This window comes from Mesoplodon densirostris, chromosome 16 (assembly GCF_025265405.1).
Source record: "Mesoplodon densirostris isolate mMesDen1 chromosome 16, mMesDen1 primary haplotype, whole genome shotgun sequence".
Classification (NCBI taxonomy): domain Eukaryota; kingdom Metazoa; phylum Chordata; class Mammalia; order Artiodactyla; family Ziphiidae; genus Mesoplodon; species Mesoplodon densirostris.
This window is the reverse complement of record NC_082676.1, coordinates 79,976,101-79,998,819: the sequence shown is the minus strand read 5'-3', so window position 1 is coordinate 79,998,819 and position 22,719 is coordinate 79,976,101. Positions and strand designations below refer to the sequence as shown.

The following is a 22,719-nucleotide window of genomic DNA, read 5'->3' as shown; positions in this document are numbered from 1 at the left end:
AGAGTACTTGCCAGGTACCTAAGGGCACTTCCAATCCTGGACCTATTGAAACCAAATTTTTCGATTAGGGTGTTTGGGGCCACACAAATAGTGTGAATTCTAGCCACAAACCCATGGATTTGTGGGCTTGTGGTTATAAATTCTCTGGGGGGAAAATGTGTTTTTACTTCCCTTGTTCTGCCCATGGCCAAAGCCCAAACAGGCATGTATCCCTTCTAAATTGTTGGAGGAGGAGCAGCATCTACTAAAGGATCCTGGCTTCATGGTGGTGGTCTCTGGGACCTGCCATCATGATTGGGCTCCAAACTTTGCCTCCTGCCTCCTGCCTCCTTGGCTAACAGCCCATTAAAACCCAAGATCCATGCTAGACCAGAGCAGATTAGTGCATGTCCCCAATGAAAACTCCCTACTTCTGAGCTAGTGTAACATTTCTGTTTGAGCTTTCTTATTTTGACTAAATTCCAAAAAATTGCCTTCGTTTCCTTACGTCTTACCCATTCATTAAAGTTTTCATTTATTTTCTGCCTTGTCTATAAACATTATGTATAAAAAATAACAATAGAACAAGTAGTTCTTCAGTCTTCTTTGCCACAAATTAAAGAGCAGAATAGTTTCATCAGACTTGGCCAGAATTTTACTTTAGTATTAAAGACAGCTTGCTATTACGTACATTGTGATCACAAACTACTTGAAAGGCAAAGAAAACATACAAATAAAGTACAGACAAATACAGGAAACAATAGCTCCCTAATGAAGCCCAAATGTCTTGTATTTGAAGTCAGCTTTTTAAGAACATTTGATTCTAAAAAGCAGGGACAGGTTGATTCACAGTAACATGAATATACTTGCAAATGGAAGACATCATTCTACAGGAGGGTAAAAGGAGATTCAGAAGAGGTTAGAGAATGATAAGCTCAAATTCAAGGCAAATACAAAACAGTTGCTACCCACTGAAACAGCTTTTAGACAAAGAACAACAACAAAAAGCATTAACATTTCTTCATTTAGTACATACTTCGGGAGTGTCTTCTATGAATACCTCATTGACTGTTTTAGGAGAAAGAGAATTAAATGCTATATGAGAAGCCATTCCCAGTCTAAGTAGCTTACCTATACTACCCTTTTATCCTTATTATCTTTATTATAGTTGTCTGTGTTGTTTCCATATAGTAGATATAACAGTATTCTAACAATATTAAGTACATACAAGGAGCATTTGTTGGCTCTGAATTTTGCTATTTATTATTATTCCCAAGGCTAGTTGTTATTTTACTTTTCAATTTCATGAACTGTTGCTCTCTGTCTGTAAGGTTGGGAACAAATTTGACTCATGTATCCTTTTAATTGTACTTCCATTCATTCAGCAGACATTTATTCAGCATGTGCTGTGTACTTGGCCCTCCACTAGCCATAGGGTTACCTTTGTGGGGGGAAAAAAAGCAAGCCATGGCCTCTACTGTCATGGAGTCTGCAACCTAGTAAGGGTGATAACCATTAATAATACTTAAAAAAATAATCACACAAACATAAAATTGCAACTGTGATAAATAGTGCGGAATAAAAGAATATGGCACTGTAAGAGTTTAGGAGAGAGGGATTTACAGAAGTTCGAATTATGAACCAAAGTCTGAACAATGTTCTAAACAAATCTTGAACCAAGTTCGAAACACTTCAAATCTTCATCTTTCTCATTACAAAGGATTGATAGTTTTGCTATCTGATATGCTTTAAGGATAAGTAAATGTCTCCTTCCCTCTCCCCACACCACTGGGGAAAACTGGCTAGTTTGAAAGGGTGCCTTTGATGTCAGTGTTCCTCAGGGCATGGTTACACCCCGAGGGAATTCCAAGTTGGGAGTTCAGTTGGTGATGGTGGTTAGTTACATTTTAAAGGGTACTTTTGGGATTGAGTGTTAACATGGTCTCATTTAAACATACAACATACATAAATAAAGACTGAGCCATAAGTGTTCGTAAGTATTCTCAGTGGATCCTAAGTTCTCACATACATAAAAAAGTGCCAGTTTCAGCCTATATCAGAAATCTTAAAACATGTATTTTGTTTTTATAAACAAAACCAGCCATAGTACCTAGTTGAGTTATTTTAAGTTATTCATGTCCTGCCCCTTGAAGACTCTTCAAAATTTCAAATGAGCAAGTTCAGAAGAAATGTATATTCTTACTTTAGTGGATTTTGAAAGGATATTTAAAAGAATTTGTGTGTGTATGCAAACTGCCAAAATAAGTCTGAATGAATTGCGCTTAAATTATTATTGTTATAATTGAGTCATCTGTGCTCATGGTTGGTTTTAAAAGAATTTTTCACCCCTTATTTGTAGGGTTATTGATGTTATTTTTAACTAATTCATCAGTCCTTGCCTATATGCTTAAATTTTTAAAAAACAAACGCACAAAACTAGACATTTATAATGAAGTTGTTTTTCAGTCACGTAGTGGCTGCTCTCAAATGAAGCTAAAAGTGTCTGAAGAATGTTCTTGTGCATATGCCAGGAAGCTTCTGGAATGGGCATATTTTTAAGAATTTAGAACATAAACAGCTGTGATCCGTGGCAGGAGATTTAAATGACCTCATGATGACAGCAAGAACAAAGCATTTTTAAGTTATCATAGTGGTGTGTTAATTCATTGCAATGTGTTTGTCATTCTACTATTTTGGTGTATTAAGTGAGAGCCAGGCAAAAAATTACAGACTGTATTTAACTGAAGATACTATTTCTTTATTGTTGTAAACAAACTAAATACCAGAAAAATATTTCCCAAGAATGATATTTCATGAATTATTTAGAGCTATAGGTCCTAAAAAAAAAATGCATGAACCACTTTGGGATAAAGGCCATTTATTTAGATCCTAAAGTTTTGATTCATTTTCTGTTGGAGAGACTATGTTCCAAACATGAAAGATCAAACAGTTGGCTTGAAATAAGAATTCCTCCTTCAAGAAAGATCAATTAAGTGCTTATTAAGTACTTACTATGTGTCTGGCACTATGCTAAATATTATGCAATACAAAAGAAGGTGACTTCAGCTGCCTTTGTTCGAGTTGGAAGAAAAGGCATACTCAGTTGAAACTTCTAAACTAAAAAAAGACATTATTATAATCAAGTACCAAACAAAAATAATACATAATTTATGTGATACAAATAATGAAATAGCCCTTCTCTTCAGAAATGACTTCTAATGCTTAAAGAACAAGAAAGGGAGAATTGTTTCCTATCACCTGTCCTGAAACAGATCTATATCACCTTTTGGTTCCCTCAGAAACAACCTATGGTATCTTGAACTAATGGTGACTGAAGTTTGACTCAGTATCTTTTTCCTACTGTAACTGAGCATGACCCTATGGGGCCTTCCCAAGACAGACCCCTCCCCCATGTCCTCTGCTTTAGCTCCTCTCTGAAGTATGCAGATAACAGTATATAATGCACATTTCCTGAGTTGTTTTACAGATGCTAAAACACCCACCAAATGGAAGAAATTAACTATTTGATGACCATAAGCACATAGCCCCCAGACCTACTGGTGCCTAAGGATTGATAATGTTAATGCCTGTAACAGTACCCTGTTACCTCACCATCAACCAATCAGAGAATTGTACATGAGCTGATCACATACCCTGGGATGCCTCTCGCTCACCTTGCCTTTAAAAATGCTTTGCTGAAACCCATTGGGGAGTTCAGGCTTTTTGAGCATTAGCCGCCCTGGACTCCTTGTTTGGTGCCTGCAATAAACGCTGCACCTTCCTTCACAAAAAAATGAAGGAAGGGAAGGGAGGGGAGGGGAGGAAAAAGGGAAGGAAAGAAATGACTTCTAATCATTGTCTAGGACAGTGGTTCTCAACTAGGGGTGATTTTGCTCCCTAGAGGACATTTGGCAATTCTGGATAGATTTTTTTATTTTCATAACGGGGCTACTGGCAGCTAGTGTGGATAGGCCAGATATATTGCTTAACATGCTATAATGCACAGTCCTTCACAACAAAGAATTATCTGGTCCAAAATGACAGTTGTACTGAAATGAGAAACCCTGGTGTAGAACCTACAAATGTCAGTGATAAGTTTTGAAATAGTGGGAGGTGGACTCCCATCTTCCCCTAGACCTCTGTTGCCCTGGTAATGCTGTTTGCCTGAGGCCATTTGGATCCTTACATAGAAATGAGCATTGAGGATCTATAAACTTTTGAACATTGTATGCAAGTTTTTCCAGTACAGTGTTTGAGAGAGAGATTCCATAGTTTTTTTTTTTTTTTTACATTTTATTATTATTTTTTAAAAAATTATTTATTTGGTTGCACTGGGTCTTAGTTGCAGCATGCAGGATCTAGTTCCCTGACCAGGGATCAAACCCTGGCCCCCTGCTTTGGGAGCGTGGGGTCTTAACCACTGGACCACCAGGGAAGTCCCAGAGATTCCATAGTTCTTATCAAATTCTGAAGGTATCTATATTCCCCCAAAATGTCAAGACCCAGTCACATGTGGAGTAGTTCATAGAGATTGAGACACATTAAACCAATGTTCTAGTCACCTAAAAGAAACAGTAACACCTTCTTAGCACCATGCCGAGATAGAAGTAGAGTTTAAGTTTCAAGGATTAAAATTAACCAGAGAATACATTTTGGCGGGGGGAAAAAGCACTCTAAATATATTACTTAATTTAGTATTTTGGAGTAATAAAATCTTTCTTAATGTATGAGAAATTAGAATACCTTAATGATTATTATTTAAACATCATATTTAATAACACAGTACTGTGCATTTAGAATCTGAGACTGGACTGTGTGCTGACCCACAGGCATAATATATAAATTGTTTTATTTTGCTGTTCAAACTCAACTTGTTTTGTCAGGATTTGCTTCCTTCTCCCAAATGAGGATCCAAGTTTACATTTCCTAAGGTGCTATGTATCTGTTGATTCAGTCAGAGATCTGGACATGTTTTATACAGTTCACATTTCTCCTGAAAACTGTTTAGTAAAGTGATTGTGTTTTTCTTATAAGAAACATTTTTGAATTGAGAGTTGTGTTTCTGATTTGGCATCCTGTAAATCAGAGAGTATCCCATAAATCAGGCATACCAGCAGTATGTTATGAAAACAAATCTCCATAACCTTGAGTATGCATATACCTTAATACTTTTCTAACTTACAGAAATTTAGAGATTAAGTCTTGGCTTAAGAGCCAAAGAGGGGACCTTATAGCTCATCTGTTCCAGCTGTTTCTGCTATTCTTTGGGGCTCAGGACCCAAAACACCACTTTTAGTTGTTTTGTGTATTTGAACTTCTACCAAATATTTTCTTTTAGGAGAAAAAAGATGTATGCGGGAGGAGGGAGTTGCATGCTTCTGATCCAGACCAACCTCATTTTGCAGATAAGGAACCTGAGGCCCAAAGCTTTAGATTTTATTCGTGGGCTATACATTTCTTTATTTTAGATCAAACCAGCATTTCAGATGTATCTAGTAATAGTATAGAGGACAATTAGGAGTTAAAATTGTAGCTGTATGGCTTCCTAGTTGTGTGTTCTTAGGCAAGTTGCTGAATGTTCTCAGTCTCAGTATACTCATCAGGGGAAAGGGGAGTTATTATATCCTTAGGATGGTTTTCACTTTTTTAGAATTTAGAATGTATCTGGAAAGATAATCTGGGTTGACCTTGTCTCTAGATTCATTCCATTAATTTTTTAATGGATTTTGTGTCCTCTAAATGTTAAAACTCCCTCTCCCCAAACCCAACCATGACCTCCCCAAAACACTACAAAGTAAAACAAACATCTGTATTATCAAAGGGGATAACACAGTGGTCACATTTCCTTTACTTTGACAGTCAGTAATGAGGTCTTCATGAACTGATAGATCAGCCTTGGGGCCTTTTCTTTCTTCTCACCCCACTCTAGTTATTTCATAAGCCACCTAGACACATGAATCAGGAACTGCAGAATATAATGAACAAGGACCTTGAGAGATAACTACATGATTGAATAACATCATTGAAAGAACTTAGACATACAAGGTGGAATCTGAACTTGATACTCCTTTTGATCTTAAAGATGTGGATTCACAGAGTGAGTTCTTGAGGAGAAATTACAGGAATTCTTTCTTCCTGGAGCATTTCAACAGGGATTGCCTTACTAATCAATTTTTGTTAGTCACTTGTAGTTTCCAGGGAATACAGTCTTTTACTTGGGCAAAGAAGCAAGTAGAAATAATTATGTTAAAGACCACTTACCTTTTGTTACCCAAGATTAATTAGTAGTCATATCCTGAGATGATTTTGTTCCAGAATTTTTCTTAGTGTCTCAAGCAATTCAATTAAGTACAGAGAAATGAATTTTGAGCTTAAATAAAGGAGTTTTCTTTAGTGGCCTGACCATATATTTATTTGCTGAGTTGGTTTGTTCATTTCGGTTTGGTTAGGTTTATTGTCATTTGTTATTGGGAAATAGCTTTGATATAGATTGATACTACATTACTCTGTGACATTGTAGTGTTGCATTTTATCTTGTTTCTCTAGTAAATATATGTAAAATACCTTTTTTGGTAAATTACTTTTTTTTTTTTTTTAAGAAGATGTTGGGGGTAGGAGTTTAGTAATTTATTTATTTATTTTTGCTGTGTTGGGTCTTCGTTTCTGTGCGAGGGCTTTCTCTAGTTGTGGCAAGCAGGGGCCACTCTTCATCGCGGTGCGCGGGCCTTTCACTATCGCGGCTTCTCTTGTTGTGGAGCACAGGCTCCAGACGCGCAGGCTCAGTAGCTGTGGCTCATGGGCCTAGTTGCTCTGTGGCATGTGGGATCCTCCCAGACCAGGGCTCGAACCCGTGTCCCCTGCATTAGCAGGCAGATTCTCAACCACTGCGCCACCAGGGAAGCCCGCAAATTACATTTTTAAGTGAATGAAGCTATAACATTTTAAACTAACCTATCTGTGTTTTCTCTTAGGCCTTAAAGAAAGTGCAGAAGAGATGGTCAAAAACAAATTGGAAGGAAAGGATAAACTGACCCCGTGGGAACAATTTTTAGAGAAGAAGAAAGAGAAAAAAAGACTGAAAAAGAAACAAAAGGTATCAGTGATAATCATGACCGAATAATTCCGAATAATTATTGAGCAACCACTAAGTATCAGAAGGTACCAGGTGCTTGGCATCCAGTATCTCATAATGTGACCACTCACTGCGGTGGGTGAAGTGTTTTCTGCAAGGCTGCATAATGATACACTAAGCCTGTATCATTTAATCTAACTGCCTTGCTCTAATATTTTACATGTATGTGCTACTTAAATAAAATGCATAGTTTAGTTGATTTCTAGATGTAAGACAGTTTGATTCTATTCTGTGTTTTTGAGGAAGAGAGGTACATACAGACATTTTTACTTGAGGATGTATACATAGAGAAATTTTCAACATGAATGAAATTTTTTCTTTGTATTTCCATTTCTCAAGCTGCGTTTTTCACTTTTCAGTATTATTCTATTGTATAGATCTTTTAACATCATATTGTCATTAGATCCGTTTATCAAGGATATTTTCTCTGTGCTAATATGTTGTCTGAAAAATCTGATTTGACTCCTTCAGTGATAACATCTTTCCAGAGTTAGAGTCCTTAGTAATAGCAGAAACCACTTAGGGTTTTTGCCAATAAGAGTACTCTATCTTGTCAATGAAATGCAGCATTCTAGCAGTGCATTTATTGTCTTAAGATGGTATCACTAGTCACAGAATTTTACAACTTTTAGGAATCTTAAATGATTAGTTTTAGTCCAACCCTGACGTTTTATAGTTGTAGGAAATTAAGTGATTCGTTGGAGGATACACAGCTTGTTAATGGCCAACCTGAGACCAGAATCCAGATCTCTTGCTCCAGTGCTCTTGCTACTGTATTGTGTTGTTTCTCTCTGTGTGATGTAAGCTTGTGCTTTTGGTACAAGAGCTGCAATATTGAAAGAGGGCTACAAAATTGAATGATGCAATGGAGTGATTTTTGAACTCCTGTTATACTCAGTGTTTTTGGAAATGGATAGTAAAATGAGGAAATGAGGTAAGAGCCCTGCCCCCATTGATATACTGCCTCTCTCAGGCAGTAAAATATCTTTTAAATGGAATAATTCCACAAGTTATTAAGCCATCAGTTTATTGGAAGACTTACAAATGGGTCTTTATGGGGTCAATAAAGTAGTCACTCATTTCTGAGATCTTTAGCGGCTATTGTCTTTGATTTTCATTTGGTGCTTTGAGATTATCTTCTGCTTTAACGCTTTCCCTTCATTGGGCTTAGACTGGACTCATTTTATCAATAATATTAAAAATACATTGGTTGAGTGCCCAGTTTGTTCTAGACTCAGCTCTGTACTAGACTTGGTGATTCCAGCAGATCTGTTCCATCTCCCCAGGTTCTTCACATATAGAAGAGTTTCAAGAATTCAAGTTAAAAATACTTTTTCCCCTTTTCCTCTTTGTGACTTCAATTTGTTATTGAGAAATTATTAGTAAAGAAATGAATACGTTTATATGCCATAGTTGATATACTGTAATTTAGATCTAAAAAAATAGTTAAAAAAATGTGAATAAATGTGTGGTTAGCTATATAAGTATTTCATAATCTTTGTTAGGAACATCATATTACTGATGAATCGGTTATGATAGTTTGGTAAAAAAATTCTTAGAAGCCCTTGTTCTTAAAAGGATAGTAATATCAAAATGAATATTCTTTAGAGCTTCGTGGGTCTTCTTCAGCATGTAGGATGATGTTTAGCAATGTGCATTCTAAATGTTTTTGTTGAAACGACTCATGTTTTAGATTCCTGGGGATAAACTCAATCTGGTTAGTCTGATCTCAGTTTGCATATGTTCTGTGTATTTTATAGACTTGATTTTTAAAATTTAAATATACTAATTTAGTAAACTGTTCAGATTTCATTAGGGAAAATGTAACCAACAGATGTGCTTAAAAATAACACAAAAGTTTTCTTGAGTGGATTATAGATAAAACAAGGTAATTGTTGAAATTGGGTGATGAGAACAGGAAGTTCATTATCATTTTCTTTAAATAACCAGCAGATGAATTGCTTTAATGATTTAAAAGATAACCCACAATGCAGTACTTCAAGCTATTGATAATCACTGCCATTTCTCAGTTTCGTGAGAGATGAGGCAGGCCACCTCTCTTTCACTGATCTCCCGTCTCAAAGTATTCTTCTCCTTGAATGTCTGTATTTTATTTTTGTCTCTTCTGGCACTTCCTGTCTTGAATTACTATTACTACATATCTGTCTGTTTATGTGTCTATAACTTCTTTTAATAAATTGTAAAATTTTTGAAGACAAAAACCATGTATCGGATAACTTTCATTTCTCTCAAAAGCCCTACATAGTCCCTGCATTTATTAAGTATTCCATAAGTATTTGTTGAACAAACAAAAGAGTTACTCAGGAGCTATTTTATAAACTGATCCATTTAAAAAACTACTTTAATTTTAGATTGAACTGCGTGATTTAAAAGAAGTACGGTTTTTCTTCACGCTTATATATTTTGGTCCTTATAATAAACTGTATGTATTTTTATATTCAACTTTAAGGCTCTTGCTGAAGAGGCCAGTGAAGATGAAGTTCCCTCTGATGTTGATATGAATGACCCATACTTTGCCGAAGAAGCTAAAAAAATAGGTAAGCCAGCCCATATTTGTAGTTTTCACTTGGAATCTAAAGTCCGCCTGTGTGTGCCTATTCACACATACTCTTTTTCCTTCTGATAAACACTTTGTTTCACTAAAAAAAATAAAAATAAAAAAATAAAATTCCTAGAATTTGTATAGCTCCCTAGTGGCTTATAAGCAAGTTTGTCCTATGGGATGTAACCATTGATCGGATTAGGAGGGGTCAGCATGCCCCCTGTACATACAAGAAATAATTTCATTATATGAAGCTTTGGGTAATATGATTAATTTAACAGTTTACTGGAGATGCCTTTCTGGGAGATATCCTTATAGACAGATTGACTATAAAAGGATGAGGAAAAAAAGGAAGTCATATTTTTGAGTGCTTTCACTGCTTTATTATAACACATCCATTCTACGTCCTCTTTGCACAGGCTATGAAGAATGGAAAGCATGCAATAAATTTGTTTATATATTTGTGGATATGTGTATAATTTTTTTAAATTTTAACATGATTTACATGTGTGAAACAGGGTTGCATTCATAGTATGAAAGCTTTTCAGCTCAAATAGACAAAAGCATCTATGTTTCATTTTATCCCCTTTTCATTTATTCTGCTTCATTATTAGCTTCATTGTAGCTGAAAGCCAGCTTCCTCCCCTTTTTCCTTGAATCCCTAAACTATCAGGTATCTGACTTCCTATATCCAGGGAGCTTTGTTTCCATTGTGCATGCACCGGTCATTCTTTCCTGAATGCTTTCATTCTTACCTTTTTGGTGTGTATAAATTGTGTGTGTGTATAAAAGTGTGTGGTAAGGTTCAGGCCATACTTAGACAAGTCAGTGCAGGACCACTGTAAGCATTTTCCATTTGTTCTCATGCATTTTGCCTTCCCCTGCTCTGCATACCACACACATGAACCCCAAAGGCTTGGTCCTGGAGCAACTCCAAGCTGGCATTGTAAAGAGAAGGATTTTATGAAGTTTCCCTGCTTCTTGTCCCTTGTGACTAGTGGGCCAGAATAGTTCTCAACAGGAAAGTCAAAATTGCTCAAAATTATTTCCTGGTTGTTATAGCCTTTTATCACTGACATTCTATTGATGAAAAGGAGATCAAGATGAATAAAGTCTATTATAGGATGTGAGATTCTTAGGAATTGGAAAGGGAAATGGAAACAGCATATTCTGCTTTTTATCATACCTGAGCAGTCATTTCTAGAAGATGATGGATTTTAGCCTTATCCTCCGATTTCAGGAAACCAAGTTTATAACAGAGAAATGCGAAGCATTATAATTTCCTTGTTCTCATTCCAAAGTGCTTCATTTGGCATGTGAAATCTGGTCAAACTGCAGAACTCGGGGTAGGATTCAAAGAGTAAGTTAAATAGCTTGGTGGCTTGGGTAGCTTGTTTCTTGGAATTAGCACGTTTAAATTGTGAATAGTTTTCCCTAAAGTTAGTATCCAAAGTTCCAAGGGAAAATGCAGATTACATTTGCTTGCTTTCGATATACTTTTGATGTCAGCATACTTTCTAGGAATAATTATTTATATCTGGGCTTAAGTTGTTTTAAGGAAAAAGAAAAACAAAAGAGTGAATTTTTTTTTTTTAGATAGGACTAAAAAATGGTATCTTGACATGTTTATCCATTCTATCAATAAATATTTTTGAGTGCCTACCAGGTGCCGAGCACTCTGCTAGGCTAGAGATACAGACGAACAATACAAGCTAAGTTACATCCTTGAAGTAGGTTATAGTTTTAGGGAAGACATGCTAAATGGGTAAACAAATAAGAATATTATGCAAATATGATCAGTGTTTTAAAGGAACTAATAAATAGGGTAATATAGAGCGTAGAACTGGGGGGAAGAAGGAGAGTAGCTTTCTTTATATAGGGTGGGCAAAGCAAGCTTCTCTGAGATGGTGACATTTGAGCTGAGACCTGCAGAATGAGAAGGAGTCAGGCAGAGAGAGCTGGGGGAAGAGCATTGCAAGTGAGGGGAAAATGGGTAGAACAGCTATGAGGTGAGAAAGAACGGGTGTCAGAGAAATTGAAAGATACCAGTGTGGCTGGAGCATGGTCAGAGGGGCAGTTTGGTATAAGGCCAGGCTGGGACACAGGATTGACCCTGCAGGGCCTTGTGTCACGGCAACAAATTTGGATTTTACTCTACTGACAGTGGGAAGCCGGTGAAGGGTCTTAAAGCAAGGGTGTGACGTGATGTGATATGCATTTTAACATACTATTCTGAGTCCTGCAAAGAGAAGAGATTGAAGCAAGGCATTGGTGAGAGCTGAGAGACCAGGCTTTTGTAGAGGTCTGGAGGTGATGGTTGGTCTAGACAGCACGACAGTAATGGAATTGGAAGGAGAAAAGTAAATGGGATTCTAGATATATTTTGGAGGTAGACTTGCCGATCTTTTTATTTGGATAAGGAAGGCATTTAGCATAACTCCTAGATTCCGACTTAGGAATCAGTAGCCTCTAAATATTATTTCAAACCATGGAACGAGGGGTAGAAAGCATTGGTAAGAGAGGGACGTGCAGGTTTGGGCTCTGAGGTCAGGAGGCTGCGTAAGGTACTCTGTCCTCCTGGAGAAGGTACTACCTGGAAGGTAGGGGGAAAGTTTATGAAACAGAAGGAACCGCCATGAAATAGGAGGAAAAGCATTAGTGTTTGGAAGGGTGTATAGTTCAGCTCCACAGTTGAGCAGGACAGAGACATTTTAAGCCAGGACACCTTTGCCCTAGGCAATCCCAGAGCTAAACTTACACACTCTTCAAAATATGGAGAAATTGAGTTCACTTACTTATGCCAGACCTGGTGTTTGGCTCGGGTTAGGAGCCAATATGCGTACTAGAAATCTTTTCTAATTTTTCCTTTTATTTTTTACCCCCTACACTGTAAATTTGCTATAATTTTTCTATTTTTTTTAAACTGCAAACTCAGTATTAGATGAGAGTTTTGAAAATGTATTTCTAGAATGAGTTAAAAGTTATTTTTTCTTGTAGAAATGAAGTATTGGAAAAGTTTGCTTAGTGCTATCTAATTGCATAAACTGTTTGATAAGATTTTGTTTTTGAAGAAGTAGAAGTGAAATAAAGTACATCACATGTTAAATATACCCTATTAGAATGTATCCTTTGTCTTGACAACTTTAGATATTTGATAAACCACCATGAAAATCTAATAATAAGGCACACATATTTGATTCATTCAGCCAGTATGCTGGGTGCTTACAGTATACTGCTCATACGTAGTTTTACAGTTTACAAATGCTCTTATGTGCATTCTATCCTCTAATCCAAACTTTAGCCCACTTTATAGAGGGGTGAACTGAAAACGTGGTTGAATTGCACAAGGGCCAGTTGTAGATGGTAGAACCTGAATCCTAATGGCTCCCTTTTACGTTTTGTAACTCTGCAAGTGCGTTGTAAAGACCAAAGCCAGAGCCAGGATCCGTATGTATAAGAGCTGGACACAAGGACTTGCTGGCTTTCCAAGCAAAGCCAGAATGCCTCCTCGGTCCAGAGGAAGATTAACAGACTGTATTATCTGATGATGGACAAGTGATCTTGGGTGCAGGAACTTGCTGCTAAAGAGTTAATTGCTAGGGGGCTTACCACTCCTGTCTGGTCAGTACGGAGAGCAGTCTGCCCTCCAGTGAATTCTCTTAACTGCTCTCTCACAAGAAGCTCTCAACTGAACACTCTGGAAGAACTTTTTTATGGGAACAATTCTCTGACATTACAAGTAATGGAAAATGGAATTTCTTTTACAGATATTCCTTTTACAGATCAGTTGTTTGCAACACATCTTTTTCCATGGATGTATTGTTACATTTTTTTGCTTAAAGGGATAGTGACCTCAGTAAGGCTTGTTTAGAGTTTGTTTTTTTTTTTTTTTTTTTTTTCCCCGGTACGCGGGCCTCTCACTGTTGTGGCCTCTCCCGTTGCGGAGCACAAGCTCCAGACGCACAGGCTCAGCGGCCATGGCTCACGGGCCCGGCCGCTCCGCGGCATGTGGGATCTTCCCGGACCGGGGCACGAACCCGTGTCCCCTGCATCGGCAGGCGGACTCTCAACCACTGTGCCACCAGGGAAGCCCAGATTTTTTTTTTTAACTATAAAACCCTAACACCCGATTTCAAGTCTCTGTTAATATTCAGCTTATTAGAATCATCTATATGTCCTTTTTGCCACAGTCCCGGGAGATGTGGACTCTTACTTGCCAAAAGATTCACTGAAAAATAAAGATAACATTTCAGAACAGGGACTTTCATTTCCCTAGTACTCTTCACTAAATTAGGTCTGAAAGCTTTCCAAAGGGAAAATGCCTTTTTTTTTAAATGCTTTTTTAAAAAAATAAAGATATGCCCACCTAATATGATCTTGTTAACAGTGCAGAAAGGGTCTCTACACATTATTTATCTTCTGACTAAACAGTTCAATGTAGCACACAGTAAATTCTTCATGAGCAAAGAAATTTTCATCACACTAAAATTGGATATCATTTTTAGCCCCGACTGTCTTGGAGATTTTTTTCCTCTCGCTGCAGTCTTCCTTTCAAGTTTATTTTTATGGCTTTTCACCAGGTTGTTATAAAATCCGGAACAGTTCATTGTGGGCTCTTTGAAATTATTTCCCACAGCTGTATGTGAAGATCTTTATCTCCTTTATGTATTAATCATATACAGCCTGATTCTTTTCCCCTGCCACAGAATGATCTTCTGCATATGTCACTTGTCCATTTCACTTCAAAAGGAGCTCTTGCCTTAAGAGAGCAGAGGTAAACTTAGGGTGTGGGAGTCAGACCCTAAGAAAGTGGAACCTTGATGATATTTATATGTATAAATACGTGCACATACTTAAAACAGAGAAAAGGTTATAATCTTAAAGCAGATACATCATTCCCTGAAAAACATTTGAGATAGGAGCACTGTCTCACTTAGGGGAAGGGCTACATACAATGATATTTCTTCTTAAAAGTGCAGACAGACGCCTTGGTAGCAGTGAGGGGTGAACGAGGCCACACTTAGGCGCAGGTGTGTTCTCTCAGGTGGGCAGGGCTGCCTTAGTGCGGCAGGGCTAGTGCACGTGGAGCAGCTTCTAAAGCTTCTCTCTACTTCCTGTTATCCCCCATTAGCTGCGGTTGTTCAGCCATCATTATATGTTCTGTGAATTTTGCTTTATTATTTTACAACAAAATGCATGTTAAATGGGAAACGGCTCTTCCAGGGAGAATGACATTTGATAGCGAAGGGGTGAAGTGTGGGTGATTAACAGAGAGCCTGAGCTGGAGTGCTCGGGTTTGAATCATGGTTCCTTTACTTACTCACCTTGAGACAAATTGCTTAACCTCTCTGTGTTTCAGTCTCCTCACCCACAGGGTGAAGATTGTAATAACAGAATCTACCTCATAGCATTGTTGTGAGGACTAAAGCAGTTCCTGTATAAAATGGAATAAAACAGCAGTACTTTCTGGTGCCTAGTAAGTGCTGCAGAAGCGTTAATTGTTGTTAATACTTTAGAGACCATTGGTTTCTCTGCATTTGGAAGGACAGAACTCAACTTATCCAAATAAGACAGTGTCCAGCAGCTCAGAGAAGGTTGAGATTGTGTAATAACATTCTAGAGTAACAGAACATGTCTTTGTGGATTCTGAACCTTCTTACTCTTCAGAGTAGTTCTTCATACTTTGACACCAGTTCTCCCTGAACCCCTCCCAACAGACAAAAAAAGGAAGAAAAATCAAAGCATCTGCGTGATCACCAAGGAACCCAAGATACCTTATATATGTATTGTCAGACTATTATAACAGTGATAGCAAGCAGTTTATAGCACCATGTGCCAGGCATTAACTAAGCTCTTAACGTTTTTTAGTGTATTTAGTCCTCACAATAACCCTAGGAGGTAGATGCAAGTATTATAATCCCCACTTTACAGATAAGGACACAAGCACAAACTGCTACAGCTAGAATGTAGTTGAGCCAGAATTTAAACCCAGGCCAGCTGCTCCCGAGTCAAGTGCCCTTAACTGCCGTGTGTTACTGCCTCTCGTTCAGGACGAGAGCATCTCCTCATCTGACACCTTGTGGTCTCCAGAAGTCCCTGAGTCCCTGAAAATATAGTCAGTTTTCTACTCAGGAGCCTGTTTTACCATGAGTAATTTTGTTTAGTAATAATAGAACTAGAAAGTTAAACAAAGATCAAATTTGTCTTTAGAGAAAGAGAAAGGGTTTTGTTAAACTTTTACTTACAGGTAGTTATTGTCAAATTGTCATTATAGAGATGAATTTTTCATTTTGCTGATGAGTTTTAAGAGTTTATATATTAAAATTACCTGTGTTTTGTTTTTTTTCCCTTTGTGATTTCTCCTATTCTTATGCTAAGAAAACATTCCTTCTATTTAAGATCAGGTAGCTGTTCCCCTGTATTTTCTCATAGGGTTTTTTTTTCTAATGTTTAACTCTTTAATACATCTGCATTTTATTTTCCTGTACATTATGCGATGTGTCTATAGCTCAAACTTTTTTTTGCAGAATAAAACAAATTGCCTAGCACTAGTTATTGAATAATCCTTTCTTTTTCCAGTGATGTATGATGCTACATTTTATTACATACTAAGCCAACTGTTCTATTTTTCTCATTATGTAGTACAGTGTTTTTGTTTTCACTTTGTAATACAGTTCAGCACACTGTATTACATGTATATCAAATCTATCTTGTTAATCTTTGTAAAGATTTCCTTGAATAGAGTTTTATTAAATGTATATATTTTGTCATGAGTGGATGTTGAATTTTATCAAGTACTTATTCTATATCTGTTGAAATGATCTTATGATTTTTCTTTTTAGCTGATGTATATATAATTATACATTACTTTCAGAAGAAATTCCTTCTTTGTAATATTCACTTATCCCCTCCAGACTATTATTAGTCCATTCATACCCATAGTCATCTAAGTAATATATTTTTACTTTCTTTAGTTTCTATATATTTATTGATAGATACCTTGCATTTTTGTTATAAACAAAATTTTTAAAATAGTATAAACAGATTGTTGCTGTGATAGTCTTATAATTTTTAACCCTCCTATGTTGGTTTGTTGTGCCAGGTATAAAAGAAAAGAAGAAATCAACAAAATCTGCAGAAGATGGCACATCTCCAGAGGAACAAGCTGAACTAGAAAGACAAAAGGTAAAACATGGTCATGGTTACATGCTTAGTGGAAAATTGATATGTACAGATCAAGTGGAGTTATCCATATGTTTCCAGTATCCCTAATAAAAAAATAACTGATTTTAGTTATGAATTTATAAATAAGAATTTCAGCAGCATAGTTTTTAAATGTCATCTTTTTACCAAATTTCTCCAACTAGTATCCAGCTAGTACAAAGTTAAAATTTACCTCAAACCCAAGGCATGTCCCTTTGTGATTAAGAGGAAAATATCTTATTATTAAAAACCCTTACTATAACTGAGACCAAAAAAAAATAGTACTATTCAAACCTTAAAATAATAATGCCATAAGTTTTAAACCCTGTAATACAGGGTTTGCTTTATGGCTTGTTCAGTGCTCATTTCTCTCTTTTTATTATTGAAAATAACATAAATTTAGTGTACAAAATTAGTCTTTCTTGGAAGTGTAGTGAATTTTATGCTTCAGTGCCTCCAAAGATCCATGGCACAGAGTAATATGTATTTTTCCTGAGACAGGAATTGGAGTCAACAGTGTTCATAAGACTGATGTTCATAGCACTGTCTAGGAGGGAGCCTGACTGGTCACCTAAACTCTGCATCTTAATACATGTTTTACTGCATATGCAGAATGTTCACAGAGTTAAGGAGCAAAAGAATACCTTTCTTTTGTAGAAAATGGCTCTAAAAAGAAAGCCAACTGCAGGTAGCGGTGGTGGAAGGGAGACATAATTAAAGCAGTCTAAAGTGGTAATGGAGGAAGATTCACAGGAATCTCATAGCACACTCTGTATTTTCTCTAGTGTACATGGTTGTTTACTTGATTCTTGAAGGTTTACATTTAATCCCATGGTCAGTAGAAAATACTTATTTAGTGGAAACAAGCATTATATTAGATTACAGAAGCAAATATTAAGATCCTGCCTTCATAGAAATGTGTCAGCATTGAAGAAGTAAAGGCCAAAAAAAAGCAAAAGAAAAAAGGAATTCCTTGTTCCTAAAGCACGTTTGGAAAATCTAGTTTGTATCACAAAATACTACATGTTTGCTAGATTTAGTGTCTGCTTTAAAAGAACAAACTGAAAATGAGAAATTTTTATTTGGGGGGACCTGAGGACTTATTTCTACAGCCTACTAACCAGTTACACTAGGTGAAATATGGTCTGGTTTTTAGATAAAGCTTCCTGCTGCCAGTGATGTTGCTTCTAAAAATTATACCCATTACTGTATGGAGATCTCTGGGTTTCGTTTTGAGTTCTGGTGATCCACAATCAGTTTAAGGATGACAAGCGTTATCCCAGAGCATTGATGGCTTGGTTTTCCTTTCCTGGGGGGATATCTGTGCCCTATACTCCTGTTTAGGGAAAGAAAAGCACTGTTGTATATTTGAACTCTTTTCTCTCACAGGCTGAAATGGCTTTGCTCGTGATGGATGAGGAGGAAGAGAGCAAGAAACACTTCAATTATAACAAGATTGTGGAGCACCAGAATCTGAGCAAAAAGAAGAAAAAACAGCTTATGAAGAAGAAGGAATTATTGGAGGATGACTTTGAGGTAACCAGGGACAAAAGTCATTATCCTCTTAAAGCTGGTGTTAAATCTAAAGTCAGCTCTGGAGATAAAAATTGAGCGTCTTAGGAAGGGCCCATGGTGGAGCCAAAGCTACCATCTTTCAGTCCAACACAGCCAGTTCATCCATGGGGTGTTTCTTTGGTTGAGCACCAGGTGATGTAGTTGGCTTCCATTTTGGTAGCCACGTTGCACCAAAATATGTAGCTTTTAGTGTTAGAATCACATGCACTGTAATGCTCACGCTGGGAAAGTTCTGCATCATTAAGCCTGACTGAGAAATAGCAGGTTCACATCACATTGCGTCACAGTCTGTGTGCAAGGGCCAGTGCAGTAGGCCATGCTTTTTTAATTGCTATGTTTCTTGTTTCCATCGCTCCCTCTTTTCCTTCTTTTTGCTAAGTACATATTTCTAGTGGCCACACAGTCCCCATGCATGAGTTTGAACCCTGTACAGAAAACCTACAACAGCTGCCAGGAACTATTTGATGACTTCCATCCATTAGCATGGAAGAATAGACCCAGAAGAAGATGGGAGAGATTTTGAAGTTGTTTAGAGAATTGAGAGGGGCATACAGATAACTTCTAAGAAGCGTGGAGAGGGACTTTGAAACCACTGTGTAGCTCCGGTTTCTGTTAAGTCAGCTCCATGTGTGGTGCTGTTCCACTGAACTTTTTGGTGAATTGATTTTCTTATGAAAAGTTAAAAACAAAGAATGATTTGTAGTCAGATCTTCTATAAGAGAACTGTCTCCACACACTAATCATCATGCATAAAAACATTTTTCATGAGTGTCGTGGTGGTGGTGGTGGTGGTATCACGTCTGTTGTCCTTACTATAACTAGGTAACTCTACAGTCCATCTCTGGGTGGACTCATTTTTCCCATGGGAATGATGGGTGGCAGTGAGTCATGCTCCCTTTCTGGCTGGTCACCCCTGTGCCTGGCAATACTTGAAGACCTGGCTGGAGTTAAGGGTACACTCTTAACATGTAGGACCACAGTGTTTTTGTAGAAAGATAAAGGATAAATTTGGGGCTTGTGTCTGACCAGATCTTGGTCTCAGGGGTGCCATCTTTCCCATTTTAATCTTTAAGTCTTTTGCTGTATGAATCACCCTCAGTAGCTGCTCATTTTAGCACAAAGGTTGAAAAAAAAGTTTAATGTACTCAGAATGCAATGACTGCATAAAACTCCAGCAGGAGATACCATCACTGGCTTAATTATCCCAGTCAGAAAGAGGTTTCACACTGTAAGCGTGGAGGAGCCTGCCTACTCCAGTGGTCACTCCTCCCCTCCTCCAGATGCTCGGTCTAAGTGGCTGGTGTCGTTCCAGGCCATTGTATACATAGACTACGATAGTTCCCTTTCAAGGATATTGTCATTGTGTGATTAAAAACAGTGTGCCCTGCACATTGTGGTTCAGGAATAAACCTTAAAACTCCATTGAAGGGCTTCCCTGGTGGCGCAGTGGTTGAGAGTCCGCCTGCCGATGCAGGGGATATGGGTTCGTGCCCCGGTCCGGGAAGATCCCACATGCTGCGGAGTGGCTGGGCCCGTGAGCCATGGCCGCTGAGCCTGCATGTCCGGAGCCTGTGCTCCACAACGGGAGAGGCCACAACAGTGAGAGGCCCACGTACCGCAAAAAAAAAAAAAAAAAAAACCTCCATTGAAGATCTGTGGGAGAACAGTTTTCTAATGAATCAATGCAAAATGCCCACGTTTGTATTTTATATAATCAACTCACTTACTTTCGAAATTTGGTCCCATTTCTGGGCCTTTTGGTTTACTAATTTTATTTATTTATGTTTTCCTTTTGGATTTGCAGGTCAATGTTAAGGATGCACGGTTTCAGGCAATGTATACTTCCCACTTGTTCAATTTGGATCCTTCAGATCCTAATTTCAAGAAAACAAAAGCTATGGAAAAAATCCTTGAGGAGAAAGCCCGTCAGAGAAAACAAAAAGAACAAGAACTTACTCAGGCAATAAAGAAAAAAGAGAGTGAAATTCAGAAGGAATCACACAAGAGATCCATTGATCCTGCCTTGTCAATGTTGATTAAATCTGTAAAAAACAAAACAGAGCAGTTTCAAGCAAGAAAAAAGCAAAAAGTCAAATAGGTGTAAGTTGTTTCTTTTTGGATTGAGAATGTATAAAGTATACAGAAGTGATGGAAGGAATACTTATTGGGAACAGTGCTATACCTTTCAAGAATATGAATAAAAACTGACTGTTGTAAAAATTTTTTTCCGTATATAACAATTAGACCTAATTGTGTATGATTGATAGATTCATACTGTGTATTTCCACAGATTAATCATAATCCAGATTATAGGATTTATAAAATTTTTATATTTATTACTCTTCTAGCTTTTTTTAAAGACTGTTTACAATTCTATTTAAAAAATAAAGGAGTGCCTAAGTCTTAAGTCTGAATAAGAGTTAGGAACAAGTTGAAAATATGTATATGCAATACATTAATTTATCTGGAAGCAGGAGGCAGATTTAGATACTTGTTTAAATAATTTATATTTCTAGCCATAATGAATAGAAGCCAATAACTTTCTTTGTTGTTTGGTCATGTTTTTTATAGTTTGTTTATTAATTTGTAAATAAAAATTTTTATTATTTTGTATAGCACTGAATTCATTTTATTCACCTCCAGTAAACTACTCTCTGGAAAAATATCTGAAAAACTGACTAACTCTTTAAGAGGACAACTCCATGGAAAGGCAATTCCAGGTTTGCATTGTTCATAATTATATTTGAAATGTTCATGAGCTCTGCAATGATTTTTATGTTTATAGTAACAGAAAATTCTTCTGTCTGCCCTTCAGAGTTTTGGAATGCTTGGAAGAATGAGTATGCTGCTATAGAGTTTAAGGAATCTTAATTCTTTTTAAAATTAAAGTAAAACACACCTTCAAAGCCTTAGTACTCCTGGATTTCATCTGGTCTAGGTTTTGTAAACTGTTAACTGACCACTTAGAAGAATTAGGTGTGCTGTATAAATAAATGAAAATAAAAACCAAAATAGTCACTTGGAATGAATGATAAATATGGTAGCTTCTGAAAGGCAGTAGAAGTTTGGCCAGGTTTGTGGTTAATAGTAAACTTGACATTATTGGTACAAAAATTCAAGCGTGCCAACGTAGTATGTTTTCAAGAATAAAAGGATGTAAGACTCAGAATGATATCAAGATAATAAGGGCGTATAAACAGTCTATGTAAGGGGAAGGAAAAAAGAGGATATCTAAAATAGCTCATAATAACAGAAAAATGCAGAGTATTGTGCAGGGAATGGTGGGTTTTTTTTTTTATTTTAACATCTTTATTGGAGTATAATTGCTTTACAATGGTGTGTTAGTTTCTGCTTTATAACAAAGTGAATCAGTTATACATATGTTCCCATATATCTTCCCTCTTGCGTGTTCTTATCATAAAGTGCTAATAACATTGTTAGGTAATTCAGCCAAATAAAGCAGTATTTATGTACTTATCACTAGAAGATCATGAATCTTAATATATTTTTGAATATAGTCTATAATTGTATACTTTTTCATGTTTCATTTTTATGCAAGGAAAAAGACTTTAAACTTTAATCACAGTGTGGGGATTACTCAGTTTGATTTTAAGATTCCTGTGAAACTTACTCTTGGTTTTTTAATTGTTTTGGTTTGGTTTGGATTTTTGTTTTTGAGCCCTTTGTTGTTAAGTCACTGTATTTAATTGTAAATCTCATTTTACTAGTCAGGCACATGATTGATTATAACAAATAAATTGAGCATATAAGCTTTGCACAGCCCTGGCTCCTTTTCTCAAAGAATTGATATTTTTTAAGTAGGAAAAAAAATGAGAATTGCATTGTCAGGTACTGCATTAAATAAACATAATACACTAAGAATGTTAGGTTCTCAATAAATATAATAATTACTGGTAGTAAAACTCAGGATAAAAAAATGGCCACTGTCATAATCCAACAAACAATGTGAGGGTAGTTTGGGTGACTCTTAAGGTCACATTTATTTGGATTGTTTGTTGTTGTTGGTATTCTTGATACCAAAACCAGATGAAGACAGTACAAGTAAAGAAAATCTACAGACTGGTATTTATTGTTAATATATAGAAATGAGATTGCTTCTGGAGAATTAATGTCTCACAAACTTAGGCATAAAAAACCTCAACAAAATATTAACAAATTGAACCTGCCAATGTATAGAAAGAATTATACACCATGGCCAAGGGGGTTTAATTCCAGGTATGCAAAACTGGTTCATCCACAATCAACC

At 36.8% G+C, this 22,719-nt stretch overlaps 1 protein-coding gene across 4 annotated transcripts in view; it reads left to right on the top strand.

Annotated features, from left to right (window-relative positions):
• ESF1 (ESF1 nucleolar pre-rRNA processing protein homolog) overlaps positions 1-22,197 on the top strand; it is a 60,443-nt gene extending 38,246 nt beyond the window's left edge. For 2 of the 4 annotated variants that reach the window (XM_060078778.1, XM_060078777.1), the window contains exons 10-14: positions 6,951-7,072; positions 9,582-9,669; positions 16,777-16,859; positions 18,267-18,413; positions 20,257-21,018. In XM_060078778.1, coding sequence (XP_059934761.1) covers positions 6,951-7,072; positions 9,582-9,669; positions 16,777-16,859; positions 18,267-18,413; positions 20,257-20,550 — 734 coding nt within the window. In that variant the 3' untranslated portion in view covers positions 20,551-21,018. Of the gene's footprint in view, positions 1-6,950; positions 7,073-9,581; positions 9,670-16,776; positions 16,860-18,266; positions 18,414-20,256; positions 21,019-21,068 lie in introns of those variants that run through there. The other 2 variants (XM_060078780.1, XM_060078779.1) reach the window with 2 other exon arrangements.
• The last annotated feature ends 522 nt before the right edge of the window (positions 22,198-22,719 follow it).